The 27095-nt window shown below is 43.4% G+C and overlaps 1 protein-coding gene across 2 annotated transcripts in view; it reads right to left on the bottom strand.

Moving 5' to 3' along the window:
* Positions 1 to 27095, bottom strand: part of TTLL12 (Tubulin tyrosine ligase-like 12) — a 799864-nt gene that overhangs the window by 542848 nt on the left and 229921 nt on the right. For both annotated transcript variants that reach the window (XM_068380043.1, XM_068380041.1), the window contains exon 4: positions 9151 to 9302. In XM_068380043.1, the coding sequence (XP_068236144.1) occupies positions 9151 to 9302 (152 nt within the window). The remainder of the gene's footprint in view (positions 1 to 9150; positions 9303 to 27095) is intronic.

The raw sequence follows: 27095 nt of genomic DNA, 5'->3' as shown, positions 1-27095 counted from the left end.
AGCTTTGAAGAAGATCTACCTTGTTGGGTTCAACATTAACCTAGCTGATTCCTATTTCTCATCAACCCCAAAAACATGTGCTAGGCTTCGACCTTCGGTTCGGCCACAAAAGGACTCTTGGTCTCTGAACGGTGTTCTCAAACTTGCAATGGACACGGACAATGAATCCTGCTCTTATATCACTCTTCTTAGGAAGACTTTATTTCTAACGGCTATGGCCTCAGGTGATGGAACATCAGAACTAGCAGCTCTCACGAAACCCGGAAAACATAGATTTCCTCCCTTCAGCCGAAGTACTCCTTTCCAGACAAAGCTTCCCTAGCTAAAAAATGAGGATCCGCAAAATAGGTGCTCCTCTCGGAAGATTATTCTTCATCCCCAGGATTTTTCTCCGTGTACAGTCACACTCTCAAGCCCCTTTTTAGCTAGAACTGCCACCCGCTCGTCTGGCTCCTTGGTTATCAGGGAACAAGGAGGTACTATTTCCATTCACGGTATCAGGCAACAAATCCTCTACTTCATTAAACATACTAATCCGGAATCATTTCCCCAGGCTCATGATATACGGACAGTAGATGCCTCCAACAATGACTTCCAGAACAGGGACTTTGATGATTTTAAAAAATATACGGGTTGGAAATCCCCTATGGTTGTCAAACGCCAATATCTAAAGATCTTACAGGCCCTTAAATACCCAACGATGGCAGAGGGGAGCCTTATCTCTCCCCATTAATCTCCTCTTCTCCTTTCTTCCATCTCTTCTCTTCTCCCTCCTACCCGCCACTCACACCACGTCGCCGCTCTCCTTGGTAGTTCGTTAGCCCTATGATATTTGCCATGTTTAATTCCTATGGTTTAACTGTTATTGTAGTTACCGTTCCTTTAATGTTTAGATATACTTAAGACATGTAAGGTTTGATGCCTTTTGCGATTCGACACTCAGTTGGTTCCTTGTCGTCATTATTATTTAACCTTACGTTCCCTATGTCATTTGGCTGGTTGGTAATTGGACGATTACTTTATTATATCATAGTATTGTCGTACATGGTGATTGTATTCTCCTCATTATGTTATTAATTTATTGGGCTTGGAAGGCATTCTCTGGTACTTTTTCGCCGGCCGTCACAGGTCGACCCAGAAAAGGGATTTTGACGAAGGAAAAATCTATTTCTGGGGAGAGACCTGTGACGCCCGGCGAAACCCTTCCCGATTATTTTTGTACGGACCCACCCTTTCCTTGCCAAGCCATATGTTCTTGCAGAAGGATGACCTAGTGAGCGCGAGTGGTGGGTGTCGGTAGGGTAACCCAACTGTATTCTCTAGGGCCTGTCACGGCCCTCCCCCTTTGATGAAGGGATTATCTAAATGGAAGACAGCCTGTGAATAGTGTTTTACAAACGCCCTTGTTAGATATACGACACCAACAAGGTGCTTGCGCGAGGGTTGTAACCTCTGCATTCCATGCTTTTAATTTTCTCTGGTATATTTGGAAGATTTATATCAGAAAAAGTACAAAGAAGGACTTTTTCGCCGGGCGTCACAGGTCTCTCCCCAGAAATAGATTTTTCCTTCGTCAAAATCCCTTATATCATGCACGAAAGTACTAAAAGCAAAACGCCTAGGCTAAGAAGCCTAGCGTAAGCGAGGATCGGTTACCTAAATCGCCAAAACTGAAAAATACTATCGGCATAATATAAAGAATTTCCAGTAGGAAGGCTAAATAGATAAATTTATTAAAGCCAATAAACCGTTAAAGTCGTTCTGGCTAACTAAATGACTCGTGCATTGCGAACGATAGCGCCCATGACGCCTCCGGTTAGGCAACAGCTCTTGTTTACGTTAATTTAACTTTGATCCAAATAAAAACAGTTAAGAGCTTACATTTATATAAGGTAAAGATAATACACAACTTTCCAGAGGCAGAAGAGGCTAGTGAAAGCATCATAATGGCGAAATAAATCCAAAATACGAGAGAGCACAGGGGAAATCACCGAGCTACAGAGCTACGAGATAAGGAATAACATGGCGCTGATGGTGATGTCATATACAGCCTCAAAACAATGAGGAGAGGTACATTAATAACGGTTCCCCTTCGTTCTCTTGCCACTTTTCCCTCTCGATGCGTTAACGCTATTCGGGGTGAAGATAGCTATGTGGCATGTCAAGAATACGTCCTCTGATATTTTGCGATATCCCTATAAGGATTAATTAGGGATATTCGCTCCAGGAGTTAGAATTCTGGGTACCTTAAGGTAAAATTCTCTGGGAATATCACTGTAGTCAAATATACCCTAGGAAGCTACTAATAAGGAACTTCCATCAAGACGACATGGCCTGAGCCCAAAAAACTCCCTTATCATTAAGGAATGCTACTGAAGGATATTCCATATTTACTGAGAGAAACAATTATTACTTGACCTAGCATTTTCCAATAAGCATAACAATTCCAATAGTTTTATTTGAAATGCTTCTCTCATATTTCATTTACTTGTACCGAGTTGAATTGCATAACGTTAACCGGAGTTTCATTTATGTTGCCGATGTACGATATTTCATAGTTTTTAGCTCTGATGCTTGATTGCAAAGCCTCAATAGAGACTTAGCAAAGAAACAAAGATTTAACTTATTACAGAGAGAGAGAGAGAGAGAGAGAGAGAGAGAGAGAGAGAGAGAGAGAGAGAGAGAGAGAGAGAGAGAGAGAGAGAGAGAGAGCGAAAAAAAAAAGAGAGAGAGAGAGAGAGAGAGATAAATGATTTGAAGTTTTCTGGCATCCCAACATTGAATAAGAGAGAACTAATACTGTAATAAGTTATAAATGTATCATAAGAAAATTATGATAGATTATAACATATCGGTGCATATGTAATACTATATCATTATTATTACTACAAGCCAAGCTACAACCCTAGTTGGAAAAGCAAGATGCTATAAGCCCAAGGGCTCCAATAGGGAAAAATAGCCCAGAGAGTTAAGGAAATAAATAAATGATGAGAACAAATTAACAATAAATTATTCTATAAACAGTAACAATGTAAAAAAACATATGTCATATATAAACTATTAACAACGTCAAAAACAGATATGTCATATATAAACTATAAAAAGGGTCATGTCAGCCTGGTCATCACAAAAACATTTGCTCCAACTTTGAACTTTTGAAGTTCTACTGATTCAACTACCCGATTAGGAAGATCATTCCACAAGTTGGTAACAGCTGGAATAAAACTTCTAGAATACTGTGTAGTATTGAGCCTCATGATGGAGAATGCCTGGCTTTTAGAATTAACTGCCTGCCTAGTATTATGAACAGGATAGAATTGTCCAGGGAGATCTGAATGTAAAGGATGGTCAGAGTGATGAAAAATCTTATGCAACATGCATAATGAACTAATTGAACGACGGTGCCAAAGATTAATATCTAGATCAGGAATAAGAAATTTAATAGACCGTAATTTTCTGTCCAACAAATTAAGATGAGAATCAGCAGCTGAACACCAGACAGGAAAACAATACTCAAAACAAGGTGGAATGAAAGAATTAAAACACTTCTTCAGAACAGATTGATCACCGAAAATCTTGTAAGACTTTCTCAATAAGCCAATTTTTTGTGCAATTGAAGAAGACACAGACCTAATGTGTTTCTCAAAAGTAAATTTGCTGTTGAGAATCACACCTAAAAGTTTAAAAGAGTCCTACAAATTTAAAGAAACATTATCAATACTGAGATCCAGATGTTGAGGAGCCACAGTCCTTGACCTACTTACAATCACACATTGAGTTTTGTTAGGATTCAACTTCATACCACATAATTTGCACCATGCACTAATTTTAGCTAAATCTCTATTAAGGGATTCACCAACCCCAGATCTACATTCAGGGGATGGAATTGATGCAAAGAGAGTAGTATCATATGCATATGCAACAAGCTTATTTTCTGGCCAAACCACATGTCATGTGTATATAGTATGAACAGTAATGGGCCAAGAACACTACCCTGTGAAACACTGGATATCACAAAAGATCATGCAAAATCCCATTCCAGTCTGTTTGGGATTTCATATAAATTTTACAAGAGTATGATACATCAGGGACAGGCTGCTCAGTCTCCACTACTAATGAAATCAAGGCATGATCAGATGTCCCGACTGGAGAACCAACCTTACTAGTTATAACGCCAGGGGAGTCAGTGTATACGAGGTCTAAGCAATTACCAGTCCTGTGAGTAGCTTTATTTATGATTTGCTCCCAGCCTGATTCAGAGGCAAAGTCTAAAGCTCTTAAGCCATGGCGATCGGAAGGAGAGATAAAACTTAACCACTCCCTATGATGAGCATTAAAATCACCAACAAAGACAAAAGAAGCCTTTCTATCATCTTCTTATATCTTAGCCATAATTGTAAGAAGACAATCGAAGATAGAATACCCCATGTCTGGATTCTGGTATATCGAACACTAATATAAGTTGTTATGCCTGCCACAAAGGTTTATTACCTGAATCTCACGACATCCACATTGATAGCAGGACTTATGAGAAGCAGGGTACTCGGTCCTAATATACACAGCCATTCCCCTGGCCCTAGGGATGGCATCATGTTTCAACATTATTGGCTTCTTAAAATCAGTTATAAGGAGCTCAGATGAGTGCCTCATATTAGAAACCAAAGTTTCTGAGCACAAAACAGTATCATACTGTCTGAATGCAACTGTAAGGTCTTGAATATTTGCATGAAGACCACGAATATTGCAATACAGAAGACGACATTGACGAAATCTAGGACGTACTGGTCCCGGATTTCGCTCAATGTCCCCAGACAGCATAAGAATTAATAGAAATAAAAAAAAAACATCATACTTGAAAACTAGATTAACATGAATTATAACAAAAACAATATGTATAGAATTATAAATAAAGTGATTGATGAAACCCATAGTAAAAAATCGGAAAAACTGGTCAACATGGAGGAGCCGATACACCATGCAAGGCTAAATACCCTCCAGGATAGCCACTTCAACAGAAGGGAGGACAGTAAGGATAGTTTTGAGAAGAAAAAGAATCAGAAAAGGAAAAGCTGACCTCTTGATAAACCATCAGGCATCCATGGCCCTTCTATTAAGCCTGGCCAACACAAAATTAAAAAAAACATGAGGAAGAAAAAAAATAATGAGATAGAAAAGTGTCCCCGAGTGTACCCTCAAGCAAGAGAACTCTAACCCAAGACAGTGGAAGACCATGGTACAGAGGCTATGGCACTACCCAAGACTACAGAATAATGGTTTTATTTTGGAGTGTCCTCCTAGAAGAGCTACTTACCATAGCTAAGTAGTCTCTTCTACCCTTACCAAGAGGAAAGTACATTGAACAATTGCAGTATAGTAATTAACCCCTTCACTTGTTCAGACCCAAGAGGTCGATGACGTGTCTCCAGCCTCCAGACGCCTTTTCACGAGAAAGAGTCGACTGAAGAAGTCTGAGGACTCATCGAGGACCTCCTTGAGAGAACCCTTCTTCAACAGGGTCTGGACTTCTGACCGGAGGGCTAGACCCTTTGCTGATCCCATTGCAAAGGAGTCTAATGACTGTATCCTGATATCAGGGAAAAGAGAGATGTTGTGAACGGGACGCGATACCCTGAACGAATCCCGGAGATTGTCCAGAGTTCGGCTCAGACTTGCTTCCACCTGTTCCAGCAACTTTGTAGGTAGCTCTTCCATAGATTGGTGGAGTGAAAGAGCTCAACAAGGCTCGACTAAAACTTCAAAATACCTCCTCTGCTGAATGCAAGGAGGTAGGAGAACCTTGGCAGTAGAGCCAGAGAGTTATTGGGTGATCTTTGCCTGGGCACTCTTTAGCCCTTGAGACCAGGGCAAGGCAGAAATGGTCTTAGTGGGCTTCTAAGTGCCAAAAACACGATCTAAGACTGTGTCTTTGTCCTCTCATGGGGATATCTCCGAGTTGGTAAACCAGTTGAGTACCCTGATGAGAGTCAGGACTTGCCAGAAGGCAGGTTCTGACTCTTTCTACTCCCCCTCTGAAGTTTGACTGGCAGCAAAGTCTCCTTCTTCCACCCTAGAGAGTCCTCTCGGTGTGGGTCATGAACATTTCTAGAGTGACCGGTAGTTCCTGAAGGTCTGGAGGTCCTTGAAGAGGACTTTGGAAGAGTCTTGGAGTCCTTTGATTCCTTCCAAGGAAAGATATAGGACTCGAGCATCGAAGGCCGGATGGAGTTGTCCTTCCTGACTTCCTTTGGTGGTGGAGAACTCTCCGTGCGAGGAGAATTTTCCTCCGAAGGTGGAAGGGAGGAAATTCAAACCTCTCAAGACTCCCTCAGCAGAGGTGAGGAAGGAGAGAGTCCGGAGGGCGAGTCAGGATAGACAGGCCTTGAAGGACTAACAGGAATCAGTTTCACCCTAGGGGATATTACTGCGTCTGAGACTCCTCTTTTTCTCTTCAAGGGCGAAGCAGTCAAGGTTCTTTGCCAGAGATCTGCTGGAGCTGTTGGATCTTATGAGGTCTCCGAAGAGTGAGATGATAACGCTGGTCCGAAGGCCTTTACAACTGCTCTGACCATGGCACTAAACCAAGGCTGTCTGCTGATGGTGGCCCTGTCAGAGAGAGCTCCTGAAGAGAAAAAGATTAAAGAGTTCCTGTGAGGAGTCTCAACCGATGGTTCCAGTGGGTCCGCCTTTAAAGATGGAATCTTCGGAATCTTGATCACCTCTGTGGAACCTCTTCCTCCTTTTCACGGCGGGCAGGCTGTAATGCGTTAGCGGGGATAGGAATGGGGTGATGATGACCTGTCCAAAAGTTTGCCTTTCAGCTCTTTTGACTCTTGCACATATGCACAGGAGAGCGCTGGTGCGTTGACAAGTGCTGGCGAGTCGGAAAGCGTTTGTGCGTAGGAGAGCGCTAGTGTGTAGGAAAGTGCTGCGTAGAAGAGCGCTGGCGAACTAGAGAGGACTGGTGAATAGGCGAATGCTGGAGCGCAGGTGAGCGCGAGAGCACAGGCAAGTGCTGGCGAGCCAGAGAACGTACTTTGGCGCAGGGGCGCAAGTGAGCTGTTGCGAGCTGGAGAGCGCTGACAAGTTGGAGAGCAATGGCGTACAGGAGAGCGCTGACGTATAGGAGAGCGCTGGCGTACATGGGGGCTCTGACGCCTAGGAGAGCATTGGTGCGCAGGACAGTGCTTGTAAGCTGGAGAGCGTTGGTGCACAGGACAGTGCTTGTAAGCTTCAGAGCGCTCATGCGCTGGAAAGCGCTGACGAATGGGAGAGTGCAGGAGCGCAGGAGAGCGCTGGAATGCAGGAGAGCGCTGTCACGCTGGAGAGCGCAGGTGTGCTGGCGAACATAGATCAACTGGCGAGCGCTGGCGATTGGGAGATTGCTTGGGCATTGGAGAGCACTGAAGTGCAGGAGAGTGCTGATGCAATGGAGAGCACTGAAGCGCTAGAAAGCGTCGGTGTGTTGGAGAGCGCTGGCACCCAGTCAAAGGTCTGGAAAGCTGAGAAGGAAGGCGCATTCTCGAGGGCGAGGGATGTTTCCCAACATCACGTGACAGGAAGGGTAAAGGCAGATCAGGAACAGGGATGTGCCCTTTTGGAAGGCTGAATACCTACCGTGGGGGATCGCGAGTGATCCACAGAAGAGTCCATGACCGAAGTCCAAGGACGGGCGGCACCATCGTCAGGAAAAGGTTTAGGAATGGGCGAAGGTCGAGGGCCAGAAGACGGCGGCAGAGGAAGCTACTCTGCAGGGGAAAGCTGCAAAAACGTGGCTGAAGAGCCAAAGAGGCACCTTTTAACTGATAGAGAAGGGAAACCTCTAAGGTGAAGTGGAGGACAAGATTGCTGATGCCCTTTGGGGGCCGGTGGAACAGCAAGCTGACCTTTAGAAGCAGTAGTCCTCCGCAGATGAGTCTCTATGAGTGAACTCCTCCTTCGAAGAGAAACTCTCACAGGAGAGACACACAAGAGACTTAGCTCCCTCCTCGAAGGATGATCAGGAACGAGGGAAGTGCAGTCGGCAGTAACATCTGAAGAGTCTGAAGAGGTAGGGCGTCGGCAGCGGCAGCAGAAGACACCGAAGAGGCAGGGGCATCTAGGCGAGGCTCGGTTTACTTCCAAAATGCTGACGATAGGAAAGTGATGACAGGTTTGACCAAACAGGGCCGTAGTCAAATCTCGTCTCGCCTCGCTGCTCACAATTTGGGAATAGATATTTTTGTCTTTTAAAACATCTCCTTTAAAAGTATTATATCTACCCATGACACTCAGACACCATTACGTGGACGAATGACAGAAGATCCACCTCTAAAGTCGACGAAGGCTGCACACTAGCACCACGGAGATGAGCTGCAGCAAGATGTCCTTGGAGGGTGGACCCGGAAGCCCCAAGGACAACAACACCTGAACAAAAGGAGAAAGATACATGGCCTCACCATGGGGGAGAGTAGGGCTGCTTCTCTAGGGGAAGCAACGCCATCTCTCGAGGATCGGGGTTGATCAACAATTAAAGGGCCTACACTATTACTCGACAGTCTCTTGGAAGAGGCTGATGAAATAGGAGCTTTGGAGGAAGATCAAGAAGCGGAAGAAGAAGCCTTGGGTATTTTCCCCTTCGAAGAAATCTTCGAAGGAGAAATATCCCATTTTGACTTTTTTTCTGCTGACGCCCAAACCTTTCCCACTGGGAGGCAGACCACTCCCGACACTCATTACACTTGTCATCTCTATCACACTGTTGACCTCTGCAGGTGGGACAAAGGGTGTGATGATCGGTGTCCACGGCCGACATGAAGGTACCACACAGGGCTGGCCCTCAATTCCAGGGCAGGTTTGCATGGTGAGCATAATTCAACAAACATACACTGACAAAGAGAAAGCACAAACAAAGGCAATTAATGGCAGTCCAAAATAGGTGAGGATGAAGAACGGCAACGACCGTTCACCATACGAGCCAAAAGCAAAGAGAGATAATCACAGGTGTGTGAGCGGAAGCAGTAGCAAGCTACCACCGCCACTAACTAGCGGAATGGGTAGTTAACCCTCGCTAAAATTCTAATGGCTCGTCCTTTCAGCTTCGCCAAAAGTAATAACCACTAATGAATAGCATTAGTTTGTATTCCAGTTATAGAACAAATCTACATTATTTACCTCTATTGGGAAAAGCAACGAGTAACTGCAGTGATGAGGAGTATAATAAAATGGAACAACTCGGAAGTTAGGTTCTCCACAATGTTGAATGCGAGATCCAAATTCATCCATTATATACCATACAGGAAGGCTTTCTTCAGCTGTTTTCCCCACTGAAATTAAGATATAGTTATGAGCAATGTACATGAAACCAAATATAAAGTAGCGAATATAATACAAAAAATTAGCTACAGCATCTGTAAGATGAAAATCTTTTTAAACAAAAACTAAAACTAATCAATAAACTCAGCAAACAACATATGAGGTGTATAGGATCACACTGTCTCAAATGTTGTTTTCTGAAAAAGGGAGAAAAATGCCGCTAAAGTTTTTTAACATAACTCCACTTCTAATAAAAATATCAACTTCAAAAAAGTTGCAGATGAAAGCTCTCTCATTCAGAATTTTTTGACTAAAAAATATTTTTTAAAAATTGTATGGTGCACGCGCACAAGTGCGCAAAATGTAAAACACATATTCATTTTGATATTAAATAAACAATTTCAATTGCAATAGACATAAACAGTGTTTTTTTTTTCTTTTCTATACACCTGTGTATCTAAGCCTCAAGAACAGTGTTATTACCAATTATAATTATGACAGTAATAATAATAATGAAAAATAACGAGGAATACCATCTAAGTAATATTAGTATGAAGAATAATGAAAGATGAAGGTGACAAAGAGGGCAAAGATTACTGTACACTACTAGTGTAGAATACCGGGAAAAGAATCCAAACCTAGCACGTAATAATGAAACCCCCAATTTAAGTACGGGTAAATAAACTTTCCTAATATAACTGAAAAATAAACAATTTAAAGTTTTTTTTTTTTTAAATTCCACTTCTAATCAAGCAAGTTGCAGATGAAAGCTCTATCCTTCAGAATGTTTGGACCAAATATTTAAAAAAAAAAAATTTATGGTGTGCACAAGCAAGTGCATAAAATGTAAAACACTTTATTCATTTTGAAAAGAAAATAAACAATTTCAATTGCAATAGACAGATAAACAGTGTTTACTTCTATACATCTTCCATGTATCATAGCATCAAGGACAGTGTTATTACCAATTATAATAATAACAGGAATAATAATAATAGAAAATAATGATGAATACTAAACGGATTTTGAGCAAAGCGAAAAATCTATTTTTGGGTGAGATGGCCATGCCGTCCTGATGGAAGGTTCCTTTAGGCAGCTTTCTAAGGGATATTTGGCTACAGTGATACTCTCAGAGAATTAACCACAGGTTTCCAGAATTCTAACTCCCTGCGCGAGTATCCTTAATATAACGTTTAAGGATATCGCATAATATTAGGGGACGTATTTCTTGATATGACACATGGCAATCTTCACCCCGAATAGATTTTACACTTTGAGGGGAAGAGTGGCGAAATTGAAGGGGAACCGTTATCAAGGTTACCCGGTGGATCCCCTCCCAGTGCTACTACGGCGTAACTATTCCTTGTTGCACTTAAGCATGGATAGCCACAGATAGAATAGTTACGGGTGGGGTCTTTCGCTACATTGTTGTATACTCATTTTTGAAAGAAGGGAGGGTCCATCAGGATGACATGGCTATATCACCCAAAAATAACAAATTTGGAAATAATTTGTATTTTTCCTAACATACAAACCTGGAGCTATTTATAGGGCATTACTTTCGGCACAGCTGAAAGACAAGCCATGATAATTTTACTGAAGGATAACTACCCCATCCGCTAGTTAGCGGGTGGGGAGTGGGGAAGACTGGCTACCCCGGTCACTCACACCTCTCGGCTGAGTAATCACTTTGCTTTATGGCAGGACTTCTCGGGGGACAGGGTGGCGGGCCAATTTGTATAAATAGCTCCAGGTTTGCATGTTAGGAAAAATACAAATTATTTCCAAATTTGTTATTTGTTCCGACACAGATACAAACCTTCGCTATTTATAGGGTGACTTACTCTTAGGAGGGAGGACTTCCTCATCAACTGGCCTTGGTCATGACCCGGGGTCCTCTCTATTTCGATCTGTGATCGATAGTAGCAGGGACCCTACCCTCGCTAAAATAAAGTGCCGATATGAGGTAATGCACTGATAGCGGCCTGCAGAAGCTTGTGTGTGAGTGGAACTAACAGTGTGGCTTGTCTTTTAACATAAGAACTCGAGTACAAAACCTATTGTTCTTAAAGACTTACCCAATACCCTCCCTCTAAAAGGTATTGGGGACATAAAGTATTCTTCTATACTTAGGAGGCACAAGGGAAATGGGTCTTACCTGCAGCGAGGTGAGGTCAGCTATGCTGAGGCTTGCGGAGCTGTTTTCCCCAGAGGGGAGAAGGTGAAAGGAAGAAAGGAGCCAGGCATTCTTACTCATTCACCCCAGACTAATCTGGGTAGCCTCAGCCCTCAATCCTCTGCTACTTGTCCATCAAGGAGCCTGAGGTGTTTACAGTAAGCCCTCGCTACTTCGCGGTTCGACCATCGCGGATTCACCACTTCGCGGGTGTTTTTCATAACCCATATATATATACATATCGCGGATTTTCCAGAAATTTCGAAAATACCGCGATATCTGAAGACCCCAAATACGATATTTCGTTACCTGTAATTCCATTAATACTGTAATTAGTAATATCTGCTCTTACTGATTGTTCATTGCATTACATATGACATATAATTCAGCACAGAAAGAAATAAAACACGAAAAGAGAATGTGATCATACGATAATTCAGTACTGTATACAGTACGTAGTAAAATTAAATCGAACATGAAACGCAAATCAGATGCAGTCATACCATATTAGAATGGTGTAAGGCTGCTGATGGCTACTACTGTACTACAAATGTAATGGATGTGCATCTTTTCCATGAATCTTTTGTATGTATACGTACGTAGTACTGCATCCAATAATATTCTTTGTTGCAAAAATCACATCTCGAATAAGCGCACGAGAGAGAGAGAGAGAGAGAGAGAGAGAGAGAGAGAGAGAGAGAGAGAGAGAGAGAGATATCCTACAACAAAACAAGCGTAAAATAGCTTACGTAAAGCTGTATTATTATTATTGTTATTATTACTATTATTGTTGTTGTTGTTATTAAAATTATTATTGTTGTTGTTGTTATTAAAATTATTATTGTTATTATTATTATTATTATTATCATTATTTATTATTATTATTATTATTATTATTACTGTACACTATAAGTAGAGTACCTTGTACTTTGAATTGGTAACCTACGTAGCATATAAGACGGGTTGTGATTGGTTCAAGCGCTGATAGATGACGAATCAGAACCCAAGTTTTGTTATCTAGCCTGTGATTGGTGTTTTGCCCGCATCTCCAACCCGCAGCATCTACGTATTCGCGGTCACTTTGTCTCCCGCCGTATCGCTGTGTAGATGTTGTTAAGTTATTGTGGACTTTAATCTGTGCTGTGCGTGACTGTTTTAAGTTGAACTTTTTGTTGAACTTTCTGTTAAACCCTACTGTACAATACCTCCCAAGCGTTCTGCTTCTACTAAGGCTGGTAGTGAGCCTAAACGCCACCGAAAGATGATGATGATTGCTGAGAAGGCGACGCTTCTCGATATGTTAAAACACGGAAGAAGTTACGCGGCCGCAGCTCGCCATTTTGGAGTCAACGAATCCACCGTTCGCTATATCAAGAAGGACGAGGCGAACATTAGAAAGACGGCTACCATCACCTTTAGCAGATCAGCGAAGCGAGTCGTTACCACGCGTAATAAAACGATCGTACGCATGGAAGGTGCTTTAGCAGTGTGGATTGCCGACTGCCGGAAGAAGAACATAGCCTTGGATACGAACACCATCCGAACCAAGGCTTTGAGCTTGTATGAGAATTTTGCGGCAAAGGAACCTCAAGACGACGATGGCGACCATGCTGAAGAAGATGATGATGTAGATGAACCTCAACCAGGGACATCCACTGATTCCCAGCCTCAGAAACAACGTTTTTCCGCCAGCAAAGGATGGTTCGCGAAGTTTCAGAAACGCTTCGCCTTGAAAAGCGTTTCCCTGCATGGCGAGGCTGCTTCCGCTGACACTGCCGCTGCTGAAACTTACGTGAACCAGACGTTCAAGAATATTATCGCCGAAGGTGGATACAAGCCGGAACAGGTGTTTAATATGGATGAGACCGGCTTGTTTTGGAAGAGAATGCCGTCGCGAACTTTCCTGTTCAAAGAAGAAGCCAAAGCCTCTGGCTTTAAAGCATTCAAGGATCGCGTTACCCTCATGATGTGTGGCAATGCTGCTGGATTTTTGCTAAAGCCGGGGCTTATTTACAAGTCGAAAAATCCTCGCGCTTTGAAAAATAATAATAAGAATCTCCTTCCCATGTACTGGATGCATAATCCAAAAGCATGGATTACGAAGATGCTGACCTCCAACTGGTTCCACCAGTGTTTCATCCCGCAAGTCGGCAAATATCTCGTAGAGAAGGGCTTGCCATTCAAGATCCTTCTCCTTATGGATAACGCTGGTGGACACGCAACTGATCTGTCGCATGCCTGCAGAACATTCAGAAGGCACTGCAAGAAATGAAACCTGCAACCGTGAATGCGAGCTGGAAGAAGTTGTGGCCCCAGATTGTTTACGACGACGAGGGATTTACTCCGTCTGAAATCCAACACTCTGCAATACGCAAATCTGTGCAGTTGGCTGCGATAATTGGAGGTGACGGGTTTGGCGACATGACGACTGAAGACGTCAACGAGTTGTTGGACTGCCATTCCCAGCCGCTAACTGACGCAGACCTAGAAGACCTGACGAAATCGGCCAGTGAAGAAGAGAGCGAAACACAGGAAGAGACCCAAGAAAATGTCGAAGAACCGGGCTTAACATTAAAACGGCTTGTCAAGGCCTGCAACCATGCAAAAAAAGAAGCGAAAAAAGAAGCAGCGGCAGCAACTTCCGATCACAATGTTCTTCCAGCCTCGCAAAAAAGAGCTAGTTCCTCCTGCTAGTACGCCTTCGGAAGAAATTGAAGAAGTTTCCCAGGAAGAAGTTGAAGAGGTGTCCCAGGAAAAGACACCTCCGTCTGAAGAGACGTAAAATACTATCATTGGCTGCACAGTTGAAGACATCATCAGCTTCATCATCATCATTTCTACTGTGCAGCAAATTCATCGCCATCATCATTCAAGTTTTTCTTCAACTTCTTTCGTGGTGAGTACAGTAACAATCTTTATTTTTTACTTTAATATTCTAACATTTTAATATTTGTGCCTGTTTTGGTTTAGTACTGTATGCATTAAGTTAAAGGGAAGGTTTTAAAAGTCTGAAGAGTATACATGTTGTAACCTATCATATTTTTTTTGTTTAAAATTTACATTTACGTACGTAAAACAATCTCTCTATCTCTCTCTCTCTCTCTCTCTCTCTCTCTCTCTCTCTCTCTCTCTCTCTCTCTCTCTCTCTCTCTCTCGTAAATTGTTTTCCTGCTTTGCTACGTACAGTATGTACTGTATGATTTTATATAGATACGGTAAATAATATTTGTAATAACATATTTTCTAAAAGATTTTACTGTAAATATCATTATTTATCACTTTCATCATGCGCGTTAAATGCCTTCTTTGTTTACTGACCGTGGTTGTTTACTGAGCGTACTTTATAACGCCGTCGTTTCAGGCGGCGTCATAAAGAAAAAAAATTTCATTTGGAAGTCCTAAGAAAAATTGAGTAAAACATTGGTAATAACAAAATCAACATACTGTATAATCAATATAATCGATGCAAAAACTAACCTATACACAGATGTGTACACTAAATGTGTTTGTTTCTTCATTATGATCAGAGAAATGTAAACAAAACATTGGTTGCCATTTTTTATCGTGCTTTTTGGCGTGTTTAGGAAACGCATGATATAAAATCGCCTTTAATATTTGTGCCTGTTTTAGTTTAAGGTACTGTAGTACATGCATCAAGTGTTCTGTAAATTAAAGGGTAGTTTGTTAACAGTACTACGTACAAAGGAAGGTTTTAAAAGTCTTAATATACATGTTAAATAAATAGGTAAATATGGTGTCACTACTTCGCGGATTTTCACCTATCGCAGTCGGGTCTGGAACCTATCTACCGCGATAAACAAGGGTTCACTGTAGACCATTTGTTGTGCGACCACCACAGGACCAATGGAAAAGGTCTCCATGTTCTTGTGGGTTACGTCTTTGCAGGTAGTGGGCCGTGAAGGTCGATTGACGCTTCCACATGCCCACTTAAAGTATCTGCACCAGAGAGTAGTTTCTTGAATGCCAGGGACGTAGCAATGCCAGTGGCGTTACGAGCTCTGGGTCTTAGGATGGAGGAGAGTCTAGATTAAGAGTAACCTCAATTGCCTTCCAATCCCAGAGGGGAAGGAAATCCTTGAGGTCCTCCTCTTGACCTTGCCCGTGCTGGTCAACATTGCCGACACACGGGGGCGAGCTGGTATCGTTCTTTTAAGGTAACCCCACAGACTCCTCACTGGGTAAAACCCCAGTTGATGGGTTTCCGGTTACCGAACGAAGACTCTCTCTTTGAAATGGGCTGCACCTAGGGTACAGCACACTCGGATTTGAGTCTTGGCGATCCACTAAGGGATGCCGCTGAGGATTACTTCTCCTCGTCTCCTAGGGTAGGAGACATCAGAGGTTGGATCATACAACACACTAACTCTCTTGATCATAAGCCGAAATGAGTAGAAAGCGCGTTTTCCGTGTAAGGAAGCGTACTGCTGCTACGCCTAATGTTCGTAGAAAGGGGCTTTCAGAGACTCAAGGACCAGAACCGCGTTCCCAAGAGGAGGTTGAAATCCGACGGGGGACAAGTTATCTCACACTTGCATAAGTAAAGGCATTGATGGGAGAGAATCCCCTTCCACGACATCAGTCACAAAGGACCAAACACTTCGCCCGGAAGACCGACGCTGAAAAGTGTCTGAGGTGCCTGGACATCTTTTCCGTAACCTGTTGCGAAAGGCCTCTCTGAGAGGGGTGGTGTAGGATTGTCCCAGGCGAGATGTCGAAGTAAAGCTATGGCTTAGGAAAGTTTTAGCATGTGGCTGCTGGGAAGATCATGCCATGGAGGAAGATCCCTCGGAACTCCGTCAGGAGCTGTAGAAGGTCCGGGAACCATTCTGCGGGTTGCTATAGCGAAGCTATCGGAGCTCCGTCAGGGGCTGCAGAAGGTCTGGGAGCCATTCTGCGGGATGCCATAGCGAAGCTATTGGAGACATTGATAAGATCCTGCTTATCCTGACTTGGCTGCGGACTTTTCCACCAGACCGAATGGGGGGGGGGGAACAAGGCACACCTCTAAGCCGCCCCACCAATCTTGGAATACATCTTGTTTGAGGGCCTGGGGCATGGTCAAGTGGGAGCCTGAAGATCAGGGCCGCTGCGAGCATAACCACAATCGGGGACCCCACAATGTTAAGACTTTGTTGGATACAAGATGATTCCAAGACACTAGGAGCCCACTATCTGGGTGGTTTTGCAAGCACATTCCTATACCAGGAATAACGCGAGCAGATGGGGGCAACTAGTTGTCCTCTGTCCATCTGAAGCTTTGTACTGCTAGATGGTTCTCTAAGAGAGGTGAATGCTGGTACCTTTCTGAATCGGGCCAACAGATGAGGATGTAATGGTATGGCATATGCCCCCCCCCCCCCCCCTTTCTCTTTCGAGGCATTAAGGAGAGCATCAGGTCCAGAGGGAAGACGAGAAGACAGGCCTCCTTGCAAAAGCTCTCGTCTGCTACCCATCATCCGCGGATTGTCCAGCGGTGAGGGGGGAGGGTGCATAGCAATAACACACCTCGAGATGATGTCGAGACGTGTAACTAATTGCACGTTCTTGCTACGGAGGGAGACCGGCTTTTCTCCCTCCAACTGCCACTAATCCAGTGTGGTTGGCCATATAAGGCCGATACCAAACGATAAACCAGTTAATCAGTACAGCTTATGTTATAATAGCGAATCTCCATAGAGATCGCTTTCCGGACAAGAGACTGTATGGTAATCACCGAACGCATCCAACCAAACCCAAGAGGGGATTGAGACGTATCTTCCATCTATTGTTGGGTGGGTAAAGAGCATAAGTCTACTACGGAGTAGTAACACCGAACTGTGCGCATGACAAGTATACATGCGTAGTTCGACTTAAAAGTCGTGTCCGGAACTCAGTTGGAGAACGTTGGAAACGTTTTTAATGGAGGTTTCTCCTTCTTAGGACAAAAATAAGGTTCGTACTTCTCCGTCTCCGATCGGTAAACTATTTAACTAACATTTATATTAAATGTTCCCTACTAGGGAACAGATACGCTTAAGAGAAGTTTCCAGCCAAAGCCTTTGTAGGAGACTAAGCCTTCCGATCGGGGGAAAGGAAAAATGCCTATAAGGAGGCAGAACGTGAATGCCGTATGTCTGGTTACAGGAAAGTAGCCAAGTAATGTACTAAATAACCTGGGTTCAGTGAGGGATATAAATATACAACTTAATAGACCGGAGTTCTAATTGGAAGATGTATATAGCCCTTATTGGTAGAAAGATCGCTTGCACGCATATATGTACTTGTCCATTTGCGTTAGCGCATGCGCATTCTCTGCCTCCAGGAAACGTTTGCAACGAATCCGGTTGCGGGAATAATGTATGCGCGACAAATCGCAACATTATTGCCGAAAGAATTTTGATCGTTGACTAACTGTAATATTTTCTTGAATGAGAGCGAACATGTTCTCAAACAAAATATACAGTTATAGAGGCAATCATTTCCCCTTTGGTTTACCCCTCCTCTTTATGTGAGGGGCTAGCCAGTGTTCATTACACTGAAACGGATGTCTGTTTACCTGTGGGCGGGGTTTGAAACATTCGTAACGTAATGAAAAGATGCCCACGCTGTTGCTATCATTCTTTAACGTCAGCTAACAATGTTCCTTCGAGACTAATTGTTCAAAACAATAACCCTGTAAGGATATAATAAAAAAGTCTCAGAAGACTATCGTGTAAAAAGGCAAGTCGTTATACCCAGGGTACAATGACGGGGGAAGCTGCCTCCATCAAACGGTAGAACCGAGTTTAAGACAATCATCTCGCCGTTTGTCTTGGCTAGAGTGCATGCTCCGGGAAGGCTTACAGCCTTCATGAAGTTTTAACACCCATTGAAGTTTGGTAAAAACTTCTCAGGAACGAGTCTCCCGAAAAAGGGTGAAGTCTCATATGTGGAGGTTTCCTTCAAGAAGGCCAGACATAATTGCCATCAACAGCTTACCCAAAGGGGTTGCCATCGAACGCTTTCTCGCTAGGGAAAAAACTACCGTCTAAATCAGGCAAGGCCTGCCAGGGGAAATGAACTGGAATGTAAAGAATTTTTCATTCCCCGCTCATTTCCATCTGCTAACCAAACCACTCAAAGTGGGATGATGGTGGTTCGTTCGAAAACGAAAGGATCAGTACTGGCGAAACCAGACTAGCTGATACAGTAATCAGCTGGGTGTGTAGAGTGACGTATCAAGTCACACCTTTGGAATACCCATCCCGTAGAGGGGGGAGGGGTCGACCATAGAGTTTTCAGAAAACTCTGGATCACGGAAACAGAGAGATTTGAATGAGAACTTAGGGGTTCAGAAACTATTTGTGAATTCCTTTCTCATGACCTTAAGGGATGTTGTGCCGAGAACCCGCCGGAACTCTGTCGCTGATTCCTGATGGAATTTTCAGGAATCGTGTTACGTGGCCAGGACCCAAAGGAACTGTGTCATAGTTGCATGTAGAGATTCGTAACCCCTTAGGCAGCAGGCATCCCTCTGTCATCAGAGAAAAACTCTTGATAATGATGGGCGCGCGCGAACAATTCACAGGACGAGAGTTGGAAAATTCTGCCATAAGAGTAAAACTCTCGGGCACTCGTGAACACTTCACGCAACGAGAGTCCGAAAAACTCTGTCGTAAGAGTTGTTTGCGCACTTCAACTGATTGTGTGCGCCTCGTTGTTCGTGCGCTCCAAGTTGGCCGTGTGTGTGCGCCAAAATGGTCATGCGTTGCAATCCGATCGTGTGCGCCAAAATGGTCATGCGTGCGCACCAAAATGGTCGTGAGTGCGCACCAATATGGTTGTGCGCGCCAATTCGATCGTGCGCGCCACATCGGTCGTGAGCGCCAATTTGGTCGTGCACGCTAATCCGGTCGTGCGCGCCAATTTGGTCGTGCACGCTAATCCGGTCGTGCGCGCCAATTTGGTCGTGCACGCTAATCCGGTCGTGCGCGCCAATTTGGTCATGCATGCCAAACCGGTCGTGCGCGCCCGATCGTCCGTGCGTGCAAAAGGTTGGTCGTGTGCGCCAACTTGCGCGGAAGAGCTCTCAGTGTGTCGAGAGTACTCACTACTACGTTCACTCGAAGATTCACGATAGCCTGTGTTGTTTGAGCGCGAACGGTCAACACAACGAGAGCCCGCAAACTCTGTCATATAAGTATGGCTATGGTCACAAGAACCCAAAGGTTCAGCGTGAACTGCGTTGTGAGACCCCAAAGGGTCAGCGCAAACGAGAAACAGAAGTTTCCCTGTCACTAAACACCGAAGTGTTGGAGTGACTAAAGTTACGAGAGCCCAAGGGTTCTGCGAAACTAATGTTACGAGACCCCGAAGGGTCAGCGTAACGGGAAACCGAAGTTTCCCTGTCACAAAACACCGAAGTGTCAGTGAGTAAAGTTACGTGAGCTCAAGGGTTCAATGTAACTAATGTTACGAGACCCCGAAGGGTCAACGTAACGAGAAACCGAAGTTTCCCTATCACAAACACCGAAGTGTTAGTGACTAACGTAACGACAGCCCTAGGGTTCAACGTAACTAATGTTACGAGACCCCGAAGGGTCAGCGTAATGAGAAACCGCAGTTTCCCTGTCACAACACACCGGAGTGTTAGAGTGACTAAAGTTACGAGAGCCCAAGGGTTCAGCGAAACTAATGTTACGAGACCCTGAAGGGTCAGCGCAATGAGAAACCAAAGTTTCCCTGTCACAAAACACCGAACTGTCAAAGTGACTAACGTTACGAGAGCCCAAGGGTTCTGCATAACTAATGTTACGAGACCCCGAAGGATCAGCGTAACGAGGAACCGAGGTTCTTCTGTCACAAGACCCCGAAAGGTCAGCGTGATTGATGGCACAAGTTCCCGAAGGCTCAACATTACCATCGTTACGAGAGCCCCAAGGTTCAGCGTTACTGAAACCCGAAGGTTTCGAGCGGAGTCCCGAAGGACTCCTACTGTCATGAGAACCCGCAGGATCAACATGATGAGAGCCCAAAGGCTCAACGATCACGCCAGCCCAAAGGGTGATCGAACGAGACCCCGAAGGATCAATGAGAACCAGCAGGTTCAAGATAACACCTACGCATAAGAGGTTTGTTCTCCCGAAGGAGAATGTCGCTTAAGAGAAGGCTCTCGCTCCGTCCCTGAAGGAGAAACATAAGCGTAACGGGGAACCGCCGATCCCCAGAGGCAGTTTTCTCTCGAGGACGAGAGACTCGTTCCCCCGAAGGGATAACCTGCTTCGGAGAAAGCTCTGCCACCGCCCCTGGTGGATCAGCAAGCTCCTACAAGTTATTTCTCGCGAACAAGAGGGAAGTGCTCCCGAAGGAGGACATCGCCAAAGACAAGCTTTCTCCCAGCTCTATGAGAATAAAGCGTAGGCATAAAATATCTCTCTCGCGAATGAGGGGAGAAGTCCTCACGAAGGAGGACATCGCCAAAGACATGCTTTCTCCCAGCTTTATGGGAAAAAAGCGTAGGCTTAATAATCTCTCTCTCGCGAACGAGAGTGAAGTCCTCCCGAAGAAGGACATCGCCTAAAACAAGTTTTCTCCCAGCTCTAAGGGAAAAGAGCGTAGGCGTAGGAAACTCTCTCTCGAGAACGAGAGAGAAGTCCTCCCGAAGGAGGACATCGCCTAAGGCAAGCTTTCTCCCAGCTCTATGGGAGGACCGCCGATGCCCAGAGGCGGTTTTCTCTCGAGGACGAGAGACTCGTTACCCCAAAGGGATAACCTGCTTCGGAGAAAGCTCTGCCACCGCCCCTGGTGGATCAGCAAGCTCCTACAAGTTATTTCTCGCAAACGAGAGGGAAGTGCTCCCGAAGGAGGACATCGCCAAAGACAAGCTTTCTCCCAGCTCTATGGGAATAAAGCATAGGCATAAAATATCTCTCTCGCAAACGAGGGAGAAGTCCTCACGAAGGAGGACATCGCCAAAGACAAGCTTTCTCCCAGCTTTATGGGAAAAAAGCATAGGCTTAACCCTTTCACTGCGGAGAACGACTTTAGTTTACTCAGATTCATAACCTTTCACTGCGGAGAACTACTTTACTCCACACCGTGTAAGAAATTTTAAGCTTAGCGCCTTTTGTTGACGATTTATCTGGCCTCTATATGCTGCCATCTGTTGCCGATTTTATGAACTCCCCACTCTCTGAAGCTCTCGTCTTTCTTCTCCCATTTACTCTATGATTTTTGTAATTTTTTGTTATTTTTACGTTGTGTCAACATGAAATTATGATATATATGCATGTTTTTTCTATATAAATCAATATTATTCATAGAGTTATCGTAATATCATGCTTTCCAAGGCTCGTTTAGCGTAAGTAAAAGTTTGTTTACATTAGAGCTCAACAGTTGCCATGACAACTACACAAATAAAAATGTATATCTTAGTATTGGATGTTCAAAATGTGACAGATAATGGTGTTTTCAAAAATCAATATAGAAATTAACTCAATTAAATTAATAATAGTCAAATAACAAACACATTCACAAGAAAAGAAGTTTCGTGTTTTAAATCCGAAGCTTTGTTTACATTCGACAGCTGACGTTGTCTGTTAGTTGCCTATCGGGCTCTTTATTTTTTAACAGCATAATTTAGTGATACAAGTTGTTAATAAAGATATAATTTGTTTATAAATGCTTGTTTCACAATATCATAAAGTTCATATATAATTGTAAATTATGGTATTATTATACTTTTAGGAAAACATTTGATATTGTTCTGCTTTTATCAGTCAGCTGACTTTGTCCTTTTAATTTTTTCCCTTTAACTCTGGGTTGAAAAATTATTTTTATTTCTTTTCTTTTATGAGTGATATGGCCTCTACTTCTCGCCAAGTATCTTTAAAAGAAACAGTAGTTACATATAAAGTGAAACTTCATAAAAAAAGTGACAGAAATAGACAAGCCATGTGTTTATGTGGAATACAATAAGTACTGTATATGAGGAAAGTTGATAATTCTGATCAGCTATGCTCAACATATGCTTACAAAAGAAAGAGTCTGAAATGGTACCAACCAATTTGGCATTTTATCATTGAAGCCGTATCAGTAGACTCAAACATATGCTACAACATTCAGAATCCCACTGCTAAGTTGGATAAAAAAAAAAAAAATTCAGGGAAAAATTATTAACACTACATTAGAAGGGTATAAGCGGAGCAAACCTCAAGGAAAATTGTACATTTTCAAATCCAATAGAATTTAAACTAACTGAAAGGCATGTTCCAGCTCAATACGTTGACAAAAACCCCAAACCCCAATGTATTATATGCTCTATCTTGCCAAAGAATTGCTTGATGAAAGGTAAAGGCGAATGTATAGGAAAGCAAACAACTTATTTTTTTTATCAAATTGTTGAAAAGCCCCCTCTTTGTATCATTCCATGTTTTAAGACATATATACTCATAAAGTGTACAAAAAGCATTACTAATGTGGAGAATAAATGTATGAGTCAATGATAAATTGGGTGAAGGATTATTAGTGAAATTGATAAACTCATCTTTGGAAAGGAATTTTTTTGATTTTTCTTAATTTTTACCTATTTATCAAAGAATTTAAGGCATAAAGAGATAAACTCAGGTGAAAATATTGTTAAATCCTAAAAACAGAAAGGTTAGAGAACACAAAAATGTTAGTTTCATTAAATTTTGAGCATTTTGAATTTTGGGTGAAAATGTGCACAGAGCTGTGCAACATCATATTTGAATATCCGCAGCGAAAGGGTTAATAATCTCTCTCTCGCGAACGAGAGAGAAGTCCTCCCGAAGAAGGACATCGCCTAAAACAAGCTTTCTCCCAGCTCTATGGGAAAAAAGCGTAGGCGTAAGAAACTCTCTCGCGAACAAGAGAGAAGTCCTCCCGAAGGAAGACATCGCCTAAGGCAAGCTTTCTCCCACCTCTATGGGAAAAAAGCATAGGCCTAAAAATCAGTCTCGCGAACAAGGGAGAAGTCCTCCCGCAAGAGGACATAGCCTAAGTATAGCTTTCTCCCAGCTCTATGGGAAAAAAGCATAGGCGTAAACAAAATTCTCTCTCTCTCTCTCTCTCTCTCTCTCTCTCTCTCTCTCTCTCTCTCTCTCTCTCTCATAATGAGGGCAGCTCACGAGCTACCCCATGGAGCGCAGGATAACAAACAGGGCGGCCGTAGCACTCGGCCTTGTGTTCTACGTTGCTGTTACCTGTGAAAAAAGGATGTTATCAATTACAATTCATTCTCCATTGCACAAAATACACTATTCGGGGAATAAGTCACCTTCCCTGTAAGATAATTCCTCGAAAGGGAGCTGAACTGTTACACACTTTAATTCTGTAATGAAACAAACACACGGCAGTGTTGAGAACCTGCCGACCATCAGTTGCAGGGAAGGGCGGCAAAGACAACTCCCTTATGGCGGAGGCAGTTGGATATGATATCAACAGCAATTAAAGTTACACGTATCTAACAACGTATATTTCCATTTATACATATATACACTCAAATATATGTAAGATAAATGAACACACACAAGAAAAACAGAAAAAAAAAAAAAAAAAAAACATCAAGGCAAGTCTTTGCGGGAGAGAAGGGCAGCAAGTCCGTCCTCTACCGAGCCAAAAAGTAAAGTGGTTACTCAGCCGAGAGGTGTGAGTGAGCGGGGTAGCCAGTCTACCCCACCCCCCACCCGCTAACTAGCGGATGGGGTAGTTATCCCTCACTAAAATTATCATGGCTTGTCTTTCAGCTGTGCCAAAAGTAATACCCTATAAATAGCGAAGGTTTGTATCTGTGTCGGAACAAATAGATTTTTCGCTTTGCTCAAAATCCGTTTTTTGGGCTCAGCCATGTCATCCTGATGGAAGTTTACCAGAGAATTACTTGAAAGTACTATATCTGTGGGTTTGTATAAGTGCCTTTACTTTGAATGAGTTCCTTATATGGTCTCCTAGACCTTTACATATGACATTACTGTTATTTGTCATATCCACTAAGCTTGGAACTAGCTTAGGGCTTCCTGCCCCCTTTAGGGAAAGTGTCGACTTCGACTATAAGGATTCAAAGTTTGTATCTCCATAGGGACGGACGGTAAATCTCAAGAGATTACCTTTTATCCCTTGGAAATCTGTACTCTTGATTTCAAATTGGGCCCTTCCAGGGTTTTAATAAAAACTCTAGTATACTTTATTCGTCTGTAACTGAGATAGCAGCAATAAGACGCAAATACGTTTAGTATTTTACCTTGTAACTACATTATCAATTGTAGTTACAATCAGGTACGAATCTGATCCGGCCCTGAAAACACATCAGGGTCCATATTTTCTCCTTTTGGGAAAATATGTAATTTCATCGAATTGATGCCACTCAAGGGAGATGTGAAACCAAATCTGACTGATTTGTACAGATTTTGGAAATGCCTGAACACCGTGACGCAACGTTCACTCGGCACTGGCGTTATCAGTCAGAAATACACCTATATGGAACAGTGTGTTAATCATAGTTGTGATTTGCACTTGAGGGTAAATGTACCCATGCACCCGATGCATTGGAAAGTCCCAAAGCAGTTCACTGTTCGTCGCAGGCTTAGACGACTTGCTTCTAAAACTACCCGCCGCAACCACGTCTTATTTGTGTACTTGCTTCCTATAGTGTTGGAAGAAGTTCCGTGAAGAAGTAATTTTCTCAGGATCATGAACTGCGGGTGAGCTGTCAGGATCCGTTCTGCGAATAAGTAGGTGAGCATTGATATCAGTTAATTTAGGGATAGATTTTTTATCCTGAGGTTTCGCCTCGGAAGAGCAGTCTTTCCTTGAAGTCTGAATTCCTATGAAGATAGACCTTAAGACACCGTAATGGGCATAGGGAGACATCTTCCTTCAGTGGGCAGATTCTCCAAGGACCCCACCTTTTGGTGGGCAGCTCGTTTTAAGCGAGAAAGTAGGATCGGCAAAAGGATACAGATCTCCCTCTTCTGTGAACTGAATATGGCCTGCATCCCTGATAGGCCAATATTTCACTAACTTTAGCCCCTGAAGCTATTGCGAACAGAAAATTAGAGTTTCCTTCTTAGCTCTTCTAGAGTACAGTCCTCATTGTTCAGGTTCAAAGCATAGTGCAAGATTTGACCAACGCCCATGTAATGGGCTTTGGAGGGGTTGTCGGCTTGGGTCTAGTGCATGCTTTGGTACCTTAAAAGGGGTTCGCTTATGAGGTTCATCTCAAAGGCGTATAGAAGAGGTCTAGTTAGGGCCGACTTACACATGGTTATCATAGTGGAAGTTAGGCCTTGTCCAAGTAGGTAAAAGCAAAAGGGGAGACAAAAACCTGTTGAAATTTCTTTTAGTCCCCTTGTTTTCATGAGGGTTACCAGTTTCTTTCAAGACAATCCACATTGTCTCCTGGTTGGACTTGACTTGTACTGTACAATGAAGTTGATCACATTCTTCAAGATCCCAACCTTTGTTCGCTGTTAGGGCGAAAAAATCATGAGATGCAGGTTGTTGGTTTTCGAGGATGAAATGTAACAGCAGACTTCTGTACCAGTTTGGATAAAACTGGGTCCGGCAGAGGACTTTTAGCAGGAAATTGATTGGTGGAAACAGATAAATTCGATTCCATACATTCCAGGCAAGAGACATGGCGTCTATTGCTTCCGCTTAAGGTTCTTGTAGGGGGCTACATAATGAGGTAGTATCTTGTTGTCGTTCATTGTAAAGAGGTCAATCTGCAGTTCCTGGACTTTATCGAAAATAAAGGAGAATGAGTCTGCGTCTAGGGAGCATTCTGTCTCTATCGGCTTTCGCCCGGATAGAGCATCCGCCGTCACATCGCGGAACCTTTGAAGGTGAACTGCTTGATAAGTGCCATCTTCTTTTCCCTGCCAAGCGGAAGATGGCTAACATCACGTGGTTAATGTGAGGTGGACTTGAGCCTTGTCAATTAGACATATTACTATCACCTCGTTGTTGAGAGCCAATCTGACGTGGGCTGTTCTGCGAGGGGATAGTCTCCTCAACATCAAGAGGACTGTCATAGCCTCCAAGATGTTGATGCGTATCACAACTGATGTTTGTGGTGGTTGCAAGAAAATTGTCTGTGCTAGGCTCTTATTCGTTGACCACAGCCTTAATGGCGTGCGCAGGAATTTTGAAATCCTCTTGTGTTGGATTAGTCTCTTGAGAGATGCTGCTATTTCTCTCCTCTTCTTTAATAAAATGGAGAGGTGGTGTGACTGTAAGTTCCCATGGATTCTTAACTACTGAAATTTGTGAGCTGGAGAAAGGTGAGACTTTTAGCGATTGATCTTGAGACACAGGTGTTCCAGGAACTGGATCACCTTTCCGGCTGCTTGCAGACAAGTACCCTTGGATGCTGCCAGCACCCACCAATCGACTAATTATGCTACTACCTGTACTCCTTCAGAGCATAGGTGCTGGACGATTGTGTCCGTTAGTTTTGCGAATACCTTTGGGGCTACGTTCAGTACAAAGGGCATGGCTGCGAAGACAAATTTTGTCTTCTGTAGCCTGAATCCTAGGTAAGAGGGGAGGGGGCGACTGACTGGTAGGTGCCAGTAGGCAACTGACAGGTCTATTGAGACTGTATACGCCCCTTTTTTTGGTAGAAGGG

This window comes from Palaemon carinicauda, chromosome 9 (assembly GCF_036898095.1).
Source record: "Palaemon carinicauda isolate YSFRI2023 chromosome 9, ASM3689809v2, whole genome shotgun sequence".
In the NCBI taxonomy this organism is placed as follows: domain Eukaryota; kingdom Metazoa; phylum Arthropoda; class Malacostraca; order Decapoda; family Palaemonidae; genus Palaemon; species Palaemon carinicauda.
The sequence above is the reverse complement of the archived record's forward strand: the minus strand, read 5'-3'. Positions and strand labels throughout refer to the sequence as shown.